Source organism: Gallinula chloropus (genome assembly GCF_964237585.1).
Source record: "Gallinula chloropus genome assembly, chromosome: 10".
Lineage (NCBI taxonomy): Eukaryota > Metazoa > Chordata > Aves > Gruiformes > Rallidae > Gallinula > Gallinula chloropus.
The window spans coordinates 10,472,759-10,490,577 of NC_140095.1; the positions used below are offsets into that span (position 1 = coordinate 10,472,759).

General features: G+C 44.0%; 1 protein-coding gene across 1 annotated transcript; it reads left to right on the plus strand.

Moving 5' to 3' along the window:
* The first annotated feature begins 9,204 nt into the window (after nt 1–9,204).
* Nucleotides 9,205–17,559, plus strand: UBE2B (ubiquitin conjugating enzyme E2 B). Its single transcript, XM_084268467.1, has 6 exons — nt 9,205–9,319; nt 12,942–13,022; nt 13,731–13,756; nt 14,794–14,883; nt 16,137–16,225; nt 16,997–17,559. Exons 1-6 carry the CDS (start codon nt 9,276–9,278, stop codon nt 17,123–17,125), a joined length of 459 nt encoding a protein of 152 aa, XP_084124593.1. The 5' UTR covers nt 9,205–9,275; the 3' UTR covers nt 17,126–17,559.
* Nucleotides 17,560–17,819: the final 260 nt, after the last annotated feature.

Below are 17,819 nucleotides of genomic sequence, written 5' to 3' on the forward strand. Positions count from 1 at the left end.
TCAGGCTCCTCTCTGCTTTGCTGCACACACACAAACCGAGGGCAGTTTGCAATCTAGAGGAGTGAGTAGTTTACCAGTGATTAATTTACATCTCTTCATATCACTGGATTATTCATAAATTCACATCTTTAGGTTATTAAGACTCTTTAAATCTCGTGCTTTTTGGTGTCTGTTCTCTCCTTAAATTATCTTTTTTTTTTTTGTCATTGTACCTACTTCAGTAACATCTGGGGTGTCTGGATCTTATTCTAGTGCTGTGTAACCTAGTTCACCGTTTTTGGCTCATCTTTCTGAATTGGTACAGCAGGTGGATGGAAGGTGAGTTGTTATTTTAGCTCCCAGTTCTAGGGTAGGTAAGGGCCCAGGAGTTTTATCTAAATTATTCTGGAGAAAATATTCCCTTTAGGAGACTCTGCTGGCAGAGGACTGCCTCAAAATGCTCCTCTAGTTTGTTAGGTAGGAGTTATGAATGGACTACCAGGGTGGCTGTGGTGACTGTCATTTCACTTTGGGCTTTTCCACCTTCCGTGCTGCCCCTCTCTCTCTGTAGCCAATGATCTGTCCCTGTATCTTGATCTCCAGATTGCATTTACGTGTTCTGCCCTACCCTTTATGCTTCCCATGCACAAACAGAGCCTGAAGTTCTCAGTCATGCAGCTTTTGAGCATGGGATAGGAAACAGGAGACAGGTACCATAAAATCATCAACTTAGATCTTCTGGCCAGCCAGGAAAACACAGCATCTCTGACTACAGATTCTTCCTCCAACATGTAACTTCTTCTCTGAGCATTTCAGAACACAGAACAGGTTTGCAGTCCAGCACAGGTGGATTCAGGCTCCCTGCCAGCAGTGTTTCCAGAGTTGACATTGCTGTACCCTCTCTATCTCCATTCCTCTCTGGAGGAAGGATATCACCCAACTTAAAAGACTGCCTGCCTGGAGCTTCTTAAATTAAAGGGCCTGGGTGAGAAAGTTGTGATCCCTATCCCAATAAATAGAGACAGTCTTCCATAAGAAGTTTAGAACATCTGATTAAGAGTTTCCCTATTGCCTAACTGGGGGGATGTGAAGCATTTTCTGAGATGTCTCTGTTTTCTCTCCATTGGCTACTTGGATGAAAACCAGATTTTTCTAACCAAAGCAAATAAATCAGATACCCAAAATAGATGGGTTAATACCCCTCCTGTATCATGTCCTTATTCTGAAAGAACATCCTTGATCCCTCCATTTCCATTTTGCTTCCAGCTCCCACAGCTGGATGACAGTGGCCACTTCCAAAGTGGGTCACTGTGTAACCTCCCTTTATGCTGCCTCTGTGTAATTCCTCATAAACATGGGAAACGTAACTTGGATAAACACATCAAGACAAAATAAAATAAAATAAATCCTCCTGGAAGCTCTCTTAATGCTTATGAAAAGTTTTTGAAGGGTTGCAAAGACTCCTGAAGAAGCATAATGGATAAACTGCTTTCTCTTTCTTCTCTCATACACTTCAAAGCTCCATTTCATCAGAAGCATTAAATGTAGTTGTCATAACACCTTCTAAAAATGTGTCTGTAAGACAAAGTCAACCCATCATCAACAAAAATCAATGACTGGAGATTTAAACACACTTCCCACTACAACAATCAGGGGTTTGGAAGGACATATAACAGAACCAGAGAGGGAAGGAGATTTAAACACACTTCCCACTACAACAATCAGGGATTTGGAAGGACGTATAACAGAACCAGAGAGGGAAGGAGTAAACCCTCTTCAATGCTGTAATTCAGCCGTGGGAGGAAAGCTTGGCCACCGGTCTTTCCTTTTCCCTGTCCCCCTTGAATGAATGAGATCCTTCATTTCTCTGAAGCAACTGCATTTTCTATTGCCAGAGAAAGAATGAGTCAGAAAAGCCTGCTGCTGGTGAAAGCTTCGCTGGTCTTTACTCAACAGAGGGCTTCATCATTTTTTGTTTGAGTTTTTGTGGTGTTAATAGGTTATTAGAAATGCCTGGTATCGCCATGAGCATTCTGGATTTGTAAAAGAGCTTTTTGCTTGCCATTTATTTTAAGACATAATGAACAAGCTCTCTTTGTGGAAGAAGACATTTTAGGTATGCTCTTAAAAATGAAATAGAGCACGCTAGTAAAAATGAAAATGCATCTCAATTAGATTATTCTTCCCCCATCTGCTCTCTCAGATCTTTTTATGACAGGAAATTGCCTATTGGATTTTTGATTTTGCTTAATGGAAATGGCAAAACTTAAATCCATTCCATTCCCACTGACATCAAGGGAAACAAGATTTGATGTCTGAACAGAATGCTTTTTTTCTTAAAAAAACCATTAGTGCCTGCCACTGCCTCTCAGTGAACATCCTAATTATAACATCAGTGAATTTAAATTAACTTAAATACTTCTGAAACTGTGGATTGGTATTTACACTCCTGAATCTCCTTGGCATTTTTAAAAATCCCAACTTCTCCAATTAGCAGAATCTGTTGTGCCACACTCTACATGTGTGGACATCCCAGTTAAACCCACTGAGCTCCTCCTATGAGTTAGGGCGACAAGCTGCAACTGCTTGGGGCTTCTAATAGGAAATAGCATCTCCGGGCAGGCAGTGGGCTGGGGAATCCTTTTCCTTTTGTTTTTGGAATGCTGGACTTCAGGGAGTACTATCCCTGAAAAACCCAGGCTCTTTATAAAATACTCTGAAGAAGAGGTACCCGACTGCTTGACAAAAGGGATGTTCTGAACAGGTAATCAGCTGGTTAAAACAGACATAAAGATCATATACCATAGCCTTATTCTAGTATCCCTATGGGAACGGCTCAAACACATTAAAAATCTCATATCTGCTATCTTCCAAATGAATCCAACTGTGCAACACTGCTGTACTAATCTCTGGGCTTCCTCTCTTGGAGAAAGAAGGCAGCAACGTAAAAGCAGGTCCTTCCCGCTGACTCATTCTGCACTATAAACTATATTTGAGCTTTGAGAATAAAGGAATTATCCTGGCTTGTTAAAGAGCCATTTGTCTCCATGTTTATAGTTCAACATTACCAGAATAACTGCTGCAGTGTACTGTTACTATTATTACTAAGAATAATAATCAATATCTAACAGCACGAATGAGAGCATACAGACAGGAATTATCACTCTTCCTCTCAATCCCAAACCTCTTCTACAGAATTTCCTAACAGTATGTGGACAACAGCAGAGTTTCATAAAATACAGAGCAAAATCTTTAGTGGGAATTCATTATATGCTTGGAAACCCCCTAACACTTCCGAGTTACTGTGGTGTTAAACACATGTGCTGCATCTCTGAAGTTCCACATCTTTCTTTCCTCAGTTTTACAGCATCTCTTCTTGTGCTCTTGGAGCTCTTCAGGCAACTCTTGTCACTGATCGTCACAGGGGCTCAGCACAAACACTGCTAGATGTTCTTGATATGGATAGTATGGGAAATCATCTGCAGGGCAAAGGGGCAGAGGTTAACTAGGAATAACATAGATCACCATCTTCTAGAGAATTAAAAAAATGTATTAATCATCTATTTGGTTTATACAATAACAGATCTGTATTTAAAGCTTAACCTTGCACTGCTTTCACTGACTGGAACCAGAGGGTAATGGTATCTCTGACCCCCAACAGCAAAAGAACCCTCAATCAGTTTCATAAGAAATGGCTTCTGTTTGTTTTAATATGAGGCACTTTGCAAGGCATGAAAGCATGGACTGAAAAACCCCATCCTGCTACTTCAGAAGCAACTCTGTGTGGCACAGAGTGCCCTCATTTCCCAAAGGCATCCATGTCCCTATACTGCTACAATTAGCAGCTGCTCAATGTAGGTGATGAGCGAAGGAGCGCGGGATTGCTGCACAGTGTGGTACAGATGTCCGCACAGCACCTCACCCAAAGTGATTAAAAGAGACAAGGCAGCACGAAGGAGAAGGACGAGGTGGGAGGCAGGAAGGATTAGCAGGTACTGCAACGGCAGGGAAGACAGCTGGCAAGGTAGTGACACAATGGGCTGGGTAAAGTACAGAATATTTTTAGCTTTTCAGAACTTCAGAGATGAGTCCAAATTCTCTGCAGTAGTTCTACTTCCATCCAATCTGATCAGCAAGTCCAGTGTCTCCAGTTTCCGAACATCTCAAGCCAATTGGAAGTCTTAAGCTATTATTAGGAAACTAAACCTGTTTCTCAATAAAGAATTAACAAAAAACACTACAAAAAAAAAAAGAGGTGTGATATGAAAGAGAGAGCATTTTATTTATGTGCAGTCTTTCAGGTGAGTTCCTGCATCGTTGTTAGGAAGGTGCTTAATTGTTTGGAGTAATTGGAAAAGGTATTTTTAAGCCTTTTGTTGCCCAGTCCATGATAATAGTGCTGGAGCTCCTGTAAAATTGTATGATTGATAAATTCCAACACCAAGTCTTCTTTTCCTGCCTAAATACATGAATTAGGTTGACAATATTCTTATGAAGAAGTCGCTGTTGGTAAAAGAAGGAAACCACTTTCTCCTATGACTTTCTATTTCAATTCATATAGCCTTCCTCTTTAAAAAAAAAAAAAAAGTCTGATAACAAGAACTAACATTTGCTCAATTAAAGATTGACATTATTTTGAAAATACACTAAAAGTCTTTGTTTCTGCTCCATCAGCCTTCCTCTGGTATTCCAAGACACTTCCCAAGTTACTTTTCACAGTGCATCTCCAGGCTCTGAAACAGCACATCCTGAGCCAGGATGCAGCAAAGAAATGACCAGCTCTTTTCACTAGCTTAAAAATTATCCTCTTGAATGTGTTCTATTTATACTAACAAATCAGATAACTCACATACTGAAAGAGTCACATTAAAAACATGTACCATTTCACACTAAGGTTCAGTTACTATTTGATTTTTACATTACTGTCCATATTTTGCAGCAAAGTGAATTTTAACTCCATAGAAAAGCATCTGTCCTTTGAATTACTGCAATTTTATTCTTTCTTTTTTTTTACAGTTGGGGGCTACACCCTCCATGGTACCACATCTCCTTATGACCCAGGAGATCTGTCTGCATTTAGAGGTAAGGTCTCCACAGACACTAACTTTGAGAGGGACCCATATGGTAAAATGTGCCATTAGGTCTTATTAAAAATTGATAGGAACTAAATTTTTAAACATCCAGTAACTGCAAAGAGTGCAAGTGGGCTGAATATACAGCACAAAAGTAAGAATCCAAATTTATAACCTTGTAATATGACTACAAGTTCTTGTTCACATACTTTGCAGAAGTTCAGTTAAATCAAAGCCAGGCTGGGAGAAAATCCAACACGACCTACATCCAGAGTAAAATTCGTACAGCACCTTCATAGACATAGGACAAAACTCAAATAGCTTTTAGAGGAGATTTCCTCACTGCACTGTAATGATGCTGAAATACCTCTTCAAGGAAATATTTGTAGATTATCCCTCTTCTGTTTAGGGAATGGCACAGAACTGGGATAATAAACACACCACCCCTCTTGCAGCCAATGTGCTCTGAAGATCCTGGGAAGAGAGCCAAGGCAAAGTGATGTCATGCCTGACGAAAGAGGCCACCTGGGGATGCTGGGGCAGGACAGACCATGAGCTGCAGGGCTGACCTTGGAATTGCAGAAACAGGAGGAGAAGCCTTTCAGCCCATCCTGCTTTCTTTCTCTGCTGTAGGTCAGGAAAGAGCTTGGTGCAGGAGTACCAGCAGCAACTCCTCCCCAGGCAAGGTCATCACTAACTTGCATTTTCTTCCACTGCTCACTTTAAACTGGCCCTGCTTTTGCCAATGTTGTTTCCAAGCTTCGTCTCCAAATTGACAGATGATTCAATTGGGCAGTGAAGTATTTCAGAAACAATTCGTTTTCGTGCTCTTTCATCTGCAAAGCAGCCCACGAGTCACCACATACCCCAGCAATGATGCAGGTCTAATTCTCAAGCACATTTTACACATTTGAAGCTTTGCTTCTCTCACTGTGGTTTTGTTAGGAGATTTTTCTGTTCTCTTGCACAGTGTTTTCAAATCCTGTGTCCTTGTGCTTGTGCTTGCACTTCACCACCATCCCTCAAGTTCCCCTCCTGCTTTGGTGAGGATCTCCCACACCTTCGCCTGGTTTTATTTCTTCATAGGAGGACAAAGGTTTGAGTGAGGCACATACAGCTCTTTATGTATGCGCTGTAGGCAGAGGAGTAACACCTTGAGACAGCAGCACTCACAGTGTCCTAAATGTTCCTTGAGGCTGCCAAGGCCTCAGTCTGGCTGGTTTTAAACAGAGATGGGGGTAGAGCAGCCACGTCACAGAAGTGGCTCCAACCCTCACCTTTAACCGTGTGCTGTTTCAATGCAGGATGAATCACAGAGTCACCAGGTTGGAAAAGACCTTTGAGATCAAGTCCAACCGTTCCTGTCCTGTGCTAAACCAGATCCCTGAGCACCTCATCTACCCATCTGTTAAACACACCCAGGGGTGGGGACTCAGCCCCCTCCCTGGGCAGCCTGTGCCACAGCCCCACAACTCTGCCAGGGAAGAACTTTTCCCTCCCATCTGATCTAATCTAAGGCCTGCCCTGGCACAGCTTGAGGCCATTGCCCCTTGTCCCATCTCCTGACCCCTGGCTGAAGAGACCATTGCCCACCTCTCTGCACCCTCCTGTCAGGGCAGTGTAGGTGGTGATAAGGTCTCCCCTCAGCCTCCTCTTCTCCAGGCTGAACACCCTCAGCCGCTCCTCATAGGATTTGCCCTCCAGTCCCTTCCCCAGCCTGGCTGCCCTCCCCGGACACGCTCCAGAACCTCCATATCTTTCTTGCAGCGAGGATTTAATTATTTAACGGTTTTAAATTAAACAAACATGGGCCCATGACGAACAGCCGCGCCTTCTGACGTCAGGCGCACGGCCGGGCGGGGCTCCGTCTCGCGCTGCCTCAGAAGGGCGCTTCCCGCCGGCGGGCGCGGAGTGTGGGGGTGGTTTGTTTTTCCCCTCAGCGGGAGCCTGGTGGTGATCGTGTCCCGCTCGGGCAGGCGCGGCTGCCTTGGCTTTTTGCTCGTGCAGTCGTGGTGTCCGATGGTGGACGGCGTTCAGCAGCGCCGGGCCGGTGAGGGAGGTAACTGCTGCCTCCGGAGGTGGAGCTGCCGTCCGCAAGAATAAACCCTTGCGCAGAGTTTGCGGGTGCGAGTTGAACGGGTGCGGGCTGGAGCAGAGGAAGCTCCATGTGAATGTCAGGAGGAATTTTGTCCCTGTGAGGGTGCCGGAGCCCTGGGACAGGCTGCCCAGAGAGGCTGTGGAGTCTCCTTCTCTGGAGACATTCAAACCCACCTGGATGTGTTCCTGTGGGATTGAGTCTGAGTGATCCTGCTCTGGCAGGGGGTGGGACTAGATGAACTTTGGAGGTCCCTTCCAGCTCCGAACGCTCAGTGGCTCTGTGAGGGGAATTCCTTCAGGATTTTTGACACACGCAGAAGCAGGTGGCTGCATTGAGTCTGAGGAGAAGTGGAGTCACTAAACCAAGCATCTGGTCAGGCAGTTTGGTGGAGAGGTGGAGGCAGGTGTGGTAACTCTTGGTTTTTGGCATAGGTAGTATGCCTGTAAGTGAATAAGAGTGCACTTTGTTGAAATACAAAGAATAATCATCAGTAGAAACTGTCGAGGTAAGGGAATAGGTTGAGTAGGGCCTCCAATGGGTCAAAATTACCTTAGAAATTGTTTGGGTTTTGCAAAATGCTGCACAAATATGTGGTGTCTACTCAAGTTTAACATAGAATGACTGTGCTGCACAACACTGCCTTTTTATTTAAATGTAATCCCCTATGGAATAGCATCTTGATGAAAAAATATGCATAAAAATAGAGCTTGAAACCACTTTGTTGTGGTTGTGTATATTTCAGTACTATTCGAGGAATTTGTAGAAGGAAAACACTCATTCATTTTGTGGACCACACGCTGTGTAAGGCTGTCTTCCGAGTGTTTCAAGCACAGTTACAGTGAATAGTTTTAATAGTTGCACGGGGCGGGGGGGGGGAAACCCCAACCCTTCAGACACCAACTGAAAAGTTAGTTCTGAAATTGTTGTTTCCATCTGATTGGGAGATGGTGGGTTATGACTATATGGTAAACTGAAAATGTTTAAACAAAAATGCCTGTTGTGAAATTAACAGTAACAGCAGTGATGCATTTAGTGTCATTAATCAAGGCAGTACTAGAAATACTTATCAGCAGATATAAATCAGAGTATTTAGTGCAGGTTTCATTTTGAAACCTATTAAACCACTTTAGCAAGGGCAGAATCTTTATAATGGGATTGATTTATTTTATTTTTAACGTCATGCAAAAACCTACATGTGCCATACAACCAACAGAGCAGAAATCACAGGTGGTTCTTCAGAGGAAAAAAAGAATGAAAGATTTCAATTAGTTAATAAAACTACCAGCTCTGCCTGTGTAACAGCCAGGTGGGATTCAAATTACCCCATAGCATTAGATCCCATCAACACCCTATTCCTGGTGGTGTCAGAGAAGAAATGCTGTTGCTGTTGAGGTGTTCCCAAACCAGGCAGAAACAGCTTAGGATTGCAGGTTCAATTCTTGGTTTGTGCCTCCTGTTTGGGGGTTTAGAGTGACTGGAGCTTTGGTGGGTGGAGAGCAGCAATTCAGGTGGGGGATGCCCTCACTGCCCGTCTGCAGTCGCAGCAGAGCGCACGTTAAAAGTGAAATAATTAATGTTGCTAACCTGATTTTAATTGTTTATACAATTATAAAGCTTAGCATCGCTTCCCTGGTTCCCCACCAGCTTGCTCTAGAGTGCAAACCCACTGGGTAGGAATACTTTCCTGCGGTGATTTCTGCCCGCGTCCGTTTGCGTTACGCCACGTTGTCACGTAGTTTATTTACATCAGCTCTTCCTTCCCCCGCCCACCCGATGCATTTAGAGACCCTGCCTGCCCCCAGCCGCGCTGCCCTGGCCGGAGAGGCTCGGCGCTGCCCACGCTCCGGCGCTCTGAGCCCAAAACTGTAATTTCCCCGGGGGCGAGGCGGGCTCGGGAGCCGGGTCTGGAGCCCCGCGGTAGCGCGGCACGGGCAGCCCGAAGCGGCCCACAGGCTCCTCCCCGATGGGTCGGGCTAAACTGGAGCTCCGCCCCCTCTCCCTCCGCCGCCCGTGACGTCGCCTGTCCCGCGGTGCGGCCCGCCCCCCGCGGAGGGAGACGCCATTGCGGGTTGTTTGTGCAGGCGGCGGAGGGAGGCGGCGCCGCGGCCTCGTTCCCCGCGGCGATCATGTCCACCCCGGCGCGGCGCAGGCTGATGCGCGACTTCAAGAGGTGAGCGAGGACCCCCCCCCCCGCACGCTTCCCCCTCCCCAGCTCTGCTGGTGGCTGCCCCGCAGGGAGCGGGAAGGCTGCGCGGGGGGACCGGGCCGGCCTGGCAGCGGGGAAAGCGCCCCAGGCTGCGGGCTTGACCCGGCCGTTTGCGGGGCCGGGGCTCAGGGTCGCGCCGTCAGGCTGCTTCGGCGAGGGGAAGACAGCCGTCCCCTCGGCAGCGGCACGGCGAGGAGCCGCTGCGAGGGCTGGGCACGGCGTATACGGGACCGTCCCTGCGGTCTCGCTCCTTTGTGCTGGGGATGGGAGCTGGCGCCGAGCCTCCGGGTCCTCCCCGGGTGGGCGCCGCCGGGCGGAGAGGCTGGGACGCGCTTGTGGCCGGCGGCTTCACCCGTTCCCCTCTCGGGGAGCGGGGCGGGAAGTACCGCGGAGAGCCCTCCGGGAAGGCCGCTCTTGTCCCTACCGGAGGTGAGTAGCGAGGTCCAGCCGAGCAGGGCCGGCTTTGTTCCTGCTGGGTGCCTCGGCCTCCCGCCTCGCCCGGGCGCCGACGGCTGGGGGCGTCTGAGGATAAAAGTTGAAGCGGTGACTGCAAAACAAGGGCAGCCCCCGGCTTCCCCGCCTGCGTGGGAAGAGCTCGGCTTGGGGGAGCCTCCCTAGGAGCGGCTCCTGGCTGGCGGGGGCGGGTGAGGCGATGAGGTAGGGGTTAAACGGGCGGGAGTTCGGCCGCAGCAAGCGTTGGGTTTGGGAACGTTTAGGGAAGGTTCAGGCTGTCAAGTGTCGGGGTTAGATGCGAGTATCTTGCAGGTGCCCTTGCCGTATAAGGGCCCGAGGGTACAGAGCTGGCCGAGGCTGAATGTTTATGCAGTAATTCCTGCGCTCCTTCCCCCTATCTTCGCACAAGCTTTTGAATACCGAAGGTATATAGGCCTAACTTTCTAAACAGACTGGGCTATGGATGTGTTTGAAGCTTGTTGGTCTCTGAAAATAAATACAAGTTGGGGTGGCCATCTAAAAATGAAGTGCAGAGAATTAGTGAACACTTCGGTTGTCTGGAATAAAAAGCAACGTGCCCTTTAATGTTTTTACTCCGATGTTATTCAAAGACTTTAAATCATGAGGAGTTTTTTGTGTCATGTATACAAACTGCTAAAGAAACAGTTATTAGTTGTAGTCTTTTAAATGTTAATGACAGAGCCACAGACTCCAGAATAATTTACTTCTAGTCTGACATACAAACACACTTAAAGAGTGTGGGAAAAGGTGGGGGGTGCCTTTGTAAGCTTTACAACCTCCTGTGTTTTCTCTGGACTGGAGTTGCTCATAAGTTGTTGGAGGTGAGTCAGCTTTGATAGTGTGGCTTTTTTTAGCGTAGCAATCTTATACCAGTACCTGAAAATACATCAGTAAACAGTTGATGCGTATTGTAATTGCTTTCCCTGACTGCATGTAAAGCCCCAGTGAGAGAAGCCTGATTTGTCAATCTGCAGAAAGCTGGATGGTTTTGATATGTGGAGCCTATCTCTTCTGTCCTATTTGGGTGTTGGTGTTTGCTAAGTGGGTGTTGCTTGATTCCTGTTCAAATCAAAACAGGATATTCAGTCTTTTTATTGTGCTTGGTTACACAGTTGACATGAATCAGTGATTTTTTTTTTTCTTTAGGGTGAGGAACCAAGTCGTTTTTCAGGATTGCAATCAAACATGGGGTTTTTTTATGATTTTGTAATCTTAGATGGGCTGGTTTAGTAATTTTGGAATTTAAGATGATTTTAAAGCTGTGGAGAAGTACCAAACACAAAGTAAATCAAATGTACTTGATCAAATATGGCAACTTTAACACCCCAACACATGCAACTTTTTCATGTTGATTTTTCTTTTCCCTTTCTAACTATATTTTTGTTTTGCCTTATGTTCCTTGTACCTCATGCTGGAAAAGTAGACAGTGTGCTGTGAACTCTGATTCACTTTGTTAAATATAAACTCCCTTTGCATACTGTGATTAAGAGCAGTGAAGAGAGAACAGTTCAACATGTTTTCTGTCTTCTCTAATTTGTTTGACTAAACCAACAGAAAATTATTTATTTATGCTGTTGGAAAAGGGTCTACAAATACTACACATTCCCTGACTGTTAAAGATTTCCAAGCCCTGTTTGAATTGGTCTGATTTCCAGCCCTTGCCACAGCTTTTCTGTACTTAGATCCTTTGACAGCAGGGTGCACATGAGCTTTGAAGTTGATCTGAAACCAAAGACAACCTTCAGATATGTTTGTCAGGCTGAATGCTTGGGCATTATTATTGGTATGCAAGCTGGCTGGCAAGTAGGAAGAAGTCCCATTCCTGCTCTCCCTGACCAAAATAGTAGGTGGTTTGTGCTGTTGATACTAAGCTGTCTGAACTGCGCATGCTTGGAGAGCAAGGATGTAAACAGAGAGTTCAGAGGAGGTCTGAGCTGTAAAGGGAGCAAGACCTGTGTGTGGGCTGTCACTGTAGAGCAACATCTTTGCTCAGAGTCAATGTACACGGGCAGTTTTATCACAGATAGTGCAAATGCTGGGGAGTAGGGTGGGTGTGTATTGGTGTCAGCTCTGGATAAATCTGCATTTGCACACTGACATCTAGTTATCATTTGTCCCTTGATCCACAGGGCTTTTGGTGGCGACTTGCTCATAACCATATACTGTGCTGTGGTCAAACCTCATGTTAATGCTGAAGATTTACTTTTGAAGCAAGGGCAGTGACTTAATTTTCTTTATTGTTGCACAATTCAAGAGGCTGAACAGGTGGGGTGGGTCGGAGCTGTCACTGAAGGGGGTTGATGGGGCTCATCAGGTGATTGGGCTTTGCTGGTTTACCTAGGTCAGGGTCTTGGGTGGTCTTTAAGCAGAAACATTGTTAGGCAGAAGGAGGGTATCTGCATCCTGATCTTTGGTTGAGATACATAATTCTGTCTGATCCAAGTTTATGCAGCTTTCAGTAAGTAACGTGCTTTTCCCCTAGTCCAAGGATTAAGGAACTAAAAATAATTTGAAATGCTTCCATGGTTACTTTAGAGATAAACACATTTGCTGAACTGGTAAGAGGGAGACATAGCGGAGTTGCTCTTTGAAGCAATCAGCTTGCTGGTCAAAATAGGCTTACGCCAAATATAGCCACATCACACACACAGATCTGGGAATGTGGGAAAAGCTTCACTGATAGTCCCTTGTGCTTAGTCCCCACGAGTGTGCTGTGTGTCACTGGTTGTTTTGCAGCTTCTGTTTGTAACGTGTTCTCTTCATTGTAGCAGCCAGCAGCAATTCCTCTTGCATAGCTCACTGTAGTACTGTAAATCCCAGCTGTGCACAGTGCTTTAAAATACTCTTAGAGTTAATGCTTTGCTCCCAACACAATTAATCTAACCTATTGGACTGTTGTAGCATGTTGATGTAATACATGAGAAAAATCTTGAGATCATTGCCTTGTAGGTTTGTCTTTTGGAGTATTGATAATCTGCATGTAATGCGTTGTGTATTGTGACTTGGAATGAGGAAATCTTTTCAAAATCTGGATATTACTGTGAAATTCTACTTGTGGGTGGATGAATTTAAGTTTATATAAGGCTTGTCATTCTATATTTGTAATTCATAGATTGCAAGAAGATCCTCCTGTGGGTGTCAGTGGTGCACCATCTGAGAATAATATAATGCAGTGGAATGCAGTTATATTTGGGTAAGAGCTTTTGATCACTATAAAATTCTATCTCAAAGGGCTATCTGTAACCTGAGTTTTTGCAGTGATTCTTTTCTGTACATAAAGTCAGGAAACTTAGAAAAATGACCTTGTGTGATGATGTGGTAAAAATCTGGTTTTAGGGGTAATATAGAATACAAAGGGAAGGGAAAAAATGGTGTGTGGGTTTTTTTTAAATAAATCTTGCATATGCTTTAATAAATAGGTTAGATGGTGTAGGAGTTGGGCTATGAAAAAGCAGGCTTGCTCTTTAAAGTACCTAAGAGCTGTGTGTTCTTGGCCATTAAATCCAGATGTATTAGCAGTGATTGGATTGATTCCCAGTGGAACAAAGTACAGGTTCTGTCTAGGAAGCTACATTACATATCCTATGGAACAGGAATTGGCTTAGTATCTTTTCATAAAACTGATGCATGCTTGCCAGTAATTTGCTCGTTAATTCCAATGTAGTTACCTAATGCATATGTACTGTTTGGGATGATGATAAAGTAGGTATCTCAACTAGCAGATTGACTATGGGAAAGCATCTTAGATATGACAAAGCTCTTAGAGGTTGCCTCTGGATATTTCACTAAATACTAATTGTTGCCTCTACTTAAATTTGGGGGAAGAAGATACGTATGTTGTGCCTGTTTAAAAGTAGGCAGTGGTTGTTTTTAACTGGAGTTTATTTTTAAAACCTTTCAGGCCAGAAGGGACGCCTTTTGAAGATGGTAAGCAGCTCACTTTTACATCCTCTGTCATTCGTATAAATACTGCCAGTGTTAACATTGTTCTGCTTTGAAAAAATAATAGATGTTATCTGTATATAATTTGGAACAGACTAAGCAAGCAAATGGAGGAGTAAGGTCTGGTTGGCTCTAGAAATATGTATTTTGATGGAAGCAGGGTCTTGTCACTGGTTGGTTGGAAAGCTGCAAAGCAATGCTTGCATCAAGACTTGGTCATACATAGACTGCAAGAGCTTTTAGTGGGGGAAGTTGGGCTAATGCTGCCAGATGTTTTCACATCTCCATGGCTAGGCTCAACAAGACAGTGTGTTTTTCTGGTTTCATCTCTCTGGCATGTTTGAATCGCCTCTGTTCTCCTAATGAAGAACAGGTGAAAAACCTTGAATTGTTCTGAATATAGAACTCAGATGACTGGGGGGAGGGAATACCAAGTTTGTACATAAACATGAAAGTTGGTGTGTAATGAACTGCCCTTGGGCACATGAGGAATAATGAGTTTAATAATTATAGTATTATTGCAGTAATCGGCAGCAGATGGGTTTTTCTCTGGGCTGGAGGAGCTACAGTAAATTATTCACTGATCCATAATAAAGGTTTTTAGTGAATCAGTCATGAGCTGCAGAGTCTGATTACGAAATTCCAGTGTTTCTCTGCTGGCACCACAGTTCATTCTTAATGAAACGCCTTAAAGTCACTGAAGTCCCTGGAACTGGCATATTGGTTCACAGAAAAGGGGGGAGGGTGGTGGGATAACTGATGCTGGGTCTTGTTGCCTTTGCCATGTATGCAGTGAGTATCCAAATTCCTGCCTTGCTACTGGGTTTATCACTATTGCTAAGTAGTAGTTCTGTAATTCCACTGTCATTTGAAATATATGAAATAAAACCAGACTCTGTGGTCTTTGTTTTTGTAACGTTGGGAAGAAATGCTGATCATGGAGCACATAAATTGTTGTGTATGTTCTTGGAGGTGTGTTATTGTTGGTAGCTATCTGATTATATTTATGTTTGTTTGGACAGGTACTTTTAAACTAGTAATAGAATTTTCAGAAGAATATCCAAATAAGCCTCCAACTGTTAGGTTTTTATCAAAAATGTTCCATCCAAATGGTGAGTAAATCATTTTTATTAGCCATAATATCCATTAAATATGACAGTGCGGCCATGTATTCCGTGAAGCTCCAGAATGCTTAACAGCTCTGCATCTCTCTCCATTGCTGCCTTCCAAGTCTGTGTCTAGGGCAACAACTGCTTGATGAAAAATTAAGAATTATGATGCTATTATGGAGACTAATCAATATATAGTCTCTGTAGCAAAGTCTGTGAGCGTTTCCAGCAGCACTTAGGTTGGCTTGTTAGGCAATTCTGGTTGTAGATTCCATTTACCAGCCATTGTGTGTGTGCAGCCACATCGTGGAGTAGGGAACTGTGAGAGCCAAGTGTTACTTATTTCTGTCAGGCAAGATTTCAGCCAAGTCCATGTGTTGTTTGGTTCACTGTACCAAGCAGTACTACCCCGAGGAGAAGGTGAGAGAGCACAGTTGTAGGTGGGTGCAGTGGAGGAGGCTGGCCTGAACTCAGTGATGAGGGAGTGCCCTGGTTCCTGTCCATACACTCCATACGTTCTATCCAGCTGTTCTTGCATGCAGAAGACGCAAAACATGCCTTTTGCTTTGCCAAGCCTGTCTGTAGCAAAGAAGGGTACAGGTTCAATTGAAGGGCTGAAGCATAAGCCTGTTACAGTGTATCTTGTAGCTTGAGCCCTCCTTGAGTAGAGGTGACTTTGGCTTCAGTTCTGTAACTTTTTTAGCACTATCTAACCATTGACGTGTCACATAATACACAGCCCAGCTTGCCTCTGGCAGGGCTTTTGGAGTTTGTTGCTTTTCCATTAGCATCAAGCTGGAAGACAAGGTTGTAGGACTTTGGCTGATCTCTGTTTCATACAGACTCTGGTCTGTATGAACCCCCTCCCTTCATGCATGAGTCTGTTCAGACTCTGAGATGCTTGGCTCCCCAGTAAATGTGGTAAATGTGTTTCTCCTCTTTGGGAGGCCTAGCATCCATATGTAACCAGGCTGGTCACAGGGAAAGGAGCAAGAAACCAGGTCTACCATAATCTTTAGACCCGCCCCCCCTTCTCTTCCTCTTCAGTGTTCAGTCACTTCCAGTAATGAATCTCCTTCAAAATGCAAGGTGTCAGGAGATGTAAGATTGTCAGATGTAGCTGCTGTCCTCTTTTCTAGAGCATGGACGTAAACACAGACAGAATTGGAACAGTAGCTCTGCATGAACAGTGTGTAATGAATGAACTGTAAAATACATCTGATGGTTTCTGAGTGGTACCTGTGTTGTGTTTACAGTATATGCAGATGGTAGCATATGTTTAGATATTCTTCAGAATCGCTGGAGTCCAACATACGATGTTTCATCTATTTTAACTTCAATTCAGGTAACTTCACATCTGCTTTAGCAAATAATTATGGTATTGCTATTCCAGAATATGCAGCTCAGTGGTGGGTCTAGCACTTAAAAATTCTTGGGAGTTAAGCAGTTGCTTTTTAGATCAAATAAAGGCAAAGGTGCTGACCTATGTAATTGCTAATTTTGAGCTACAAAGCTGAAATTCGTTGGTTTTAATAGGAAAACAGCTACTGCTTTGGATTCCTTTTTTAGCTCGTTTTAGTCAAGATGGGATGTGAGGTGTAGAAATTTGCCTGGTGTATGAAACACTGTAACCTTTATCGTGAAGCCTTGCCCTGTGAGCCCTCAGGGAGTCAGCGCTGCTGAAACCTACTCTATTTGGAATGGAGTGGCACAGCCAAAATGAAGACTTCCTTTTGTTCCCTGTCACTGTTTTTGTTTTTCTCCCTGTGAAGTTCTGCAGACACATCCTAAGCCCCTCTTTAGTGCTGAATGACAATAGTAGTGTAATTACCAAATAATCAATTAGCATCATGCTGCTAACTGGCACAGATGCCCGTGTGTCTGTTGGGTTTGTGAACCTAGGAATGGACAGTGCTGGTGCTTACATAGTGTGTAATTTGAGGTTCAGTGATGTAATTATGGGTGCCTGAGTTTAACGAGTTTGAGTTTTTTTCAATTGGGGTCTTCTGAGTCACATCTGTCTCCTGAAACACAGATGATTTGAAAGCTGTAAGTTGATTTTTCCCTGATTTTAAAAAGTGTTGGTGTCTCACATGTTGTTTTCCCCTTCTTACAGTCTCTGCTTGATGAACCTAATCCCAACAGCCCAGCAAACAGTCAGGCAGCACAACTTTATCAGGAGAACAAGCGTGAATATGAGAAAAGAGTTTCAGCTATTGTCGAACAAAGTTGGAATGATTCGTAACAGCTGCTTTGCTACTCTCCATCCTCATAATCATTATGTACAACTTAATTCTCAATAGAAAGGCTACCAGAAATTTCAAGTGCCACAGCTCTAAGAATTTGCATAAAAACTCATTTGCAACCAAAATTAAGCCCTCCAGTTTAGGAAACTTAAAAGCTTGTGTATCTTGATTAACGTACTTTTTATTGCATGGTATGGACTAAGTTATTGCTACATAAATTTGTAATATATCCTGTTTGTATTTTTTTTCCAAGTGTATAATGTTGGTGTGGAGTTTTCATGACAGAATATACACATTTTGTAAATCTGTACTTTTTCAAATATTGAATGCCTTATTTTTGAATTCTTTAGATTTTTAAATTGGAGAAAAAGCACTTAAAGTTTTTTATATATAAATATTTCATGTAAAGCTGTTAAATACATAACCTTAGTGCAAGACATTCTGCTCTCACTCTGTATCTCTTTCAAAGGGCTCATTTTCAGTCCATTTGTCCTTTTTTGGTATGTGCTGATGATTATACCACACACTTTACAAACAGAAAAGTTAACCCATAATGTAATGGTCTTCAGTGCATGTCTCCCCTTCTGCACCAGAGCTTGATTCTCTGTCCCCTCAGCTGTATGAGGGAGAGAAGAATTAGTAGCTACAAACAGGGAAACTGATCACAGAATCATAGGGGTTGGAAGAGACCTC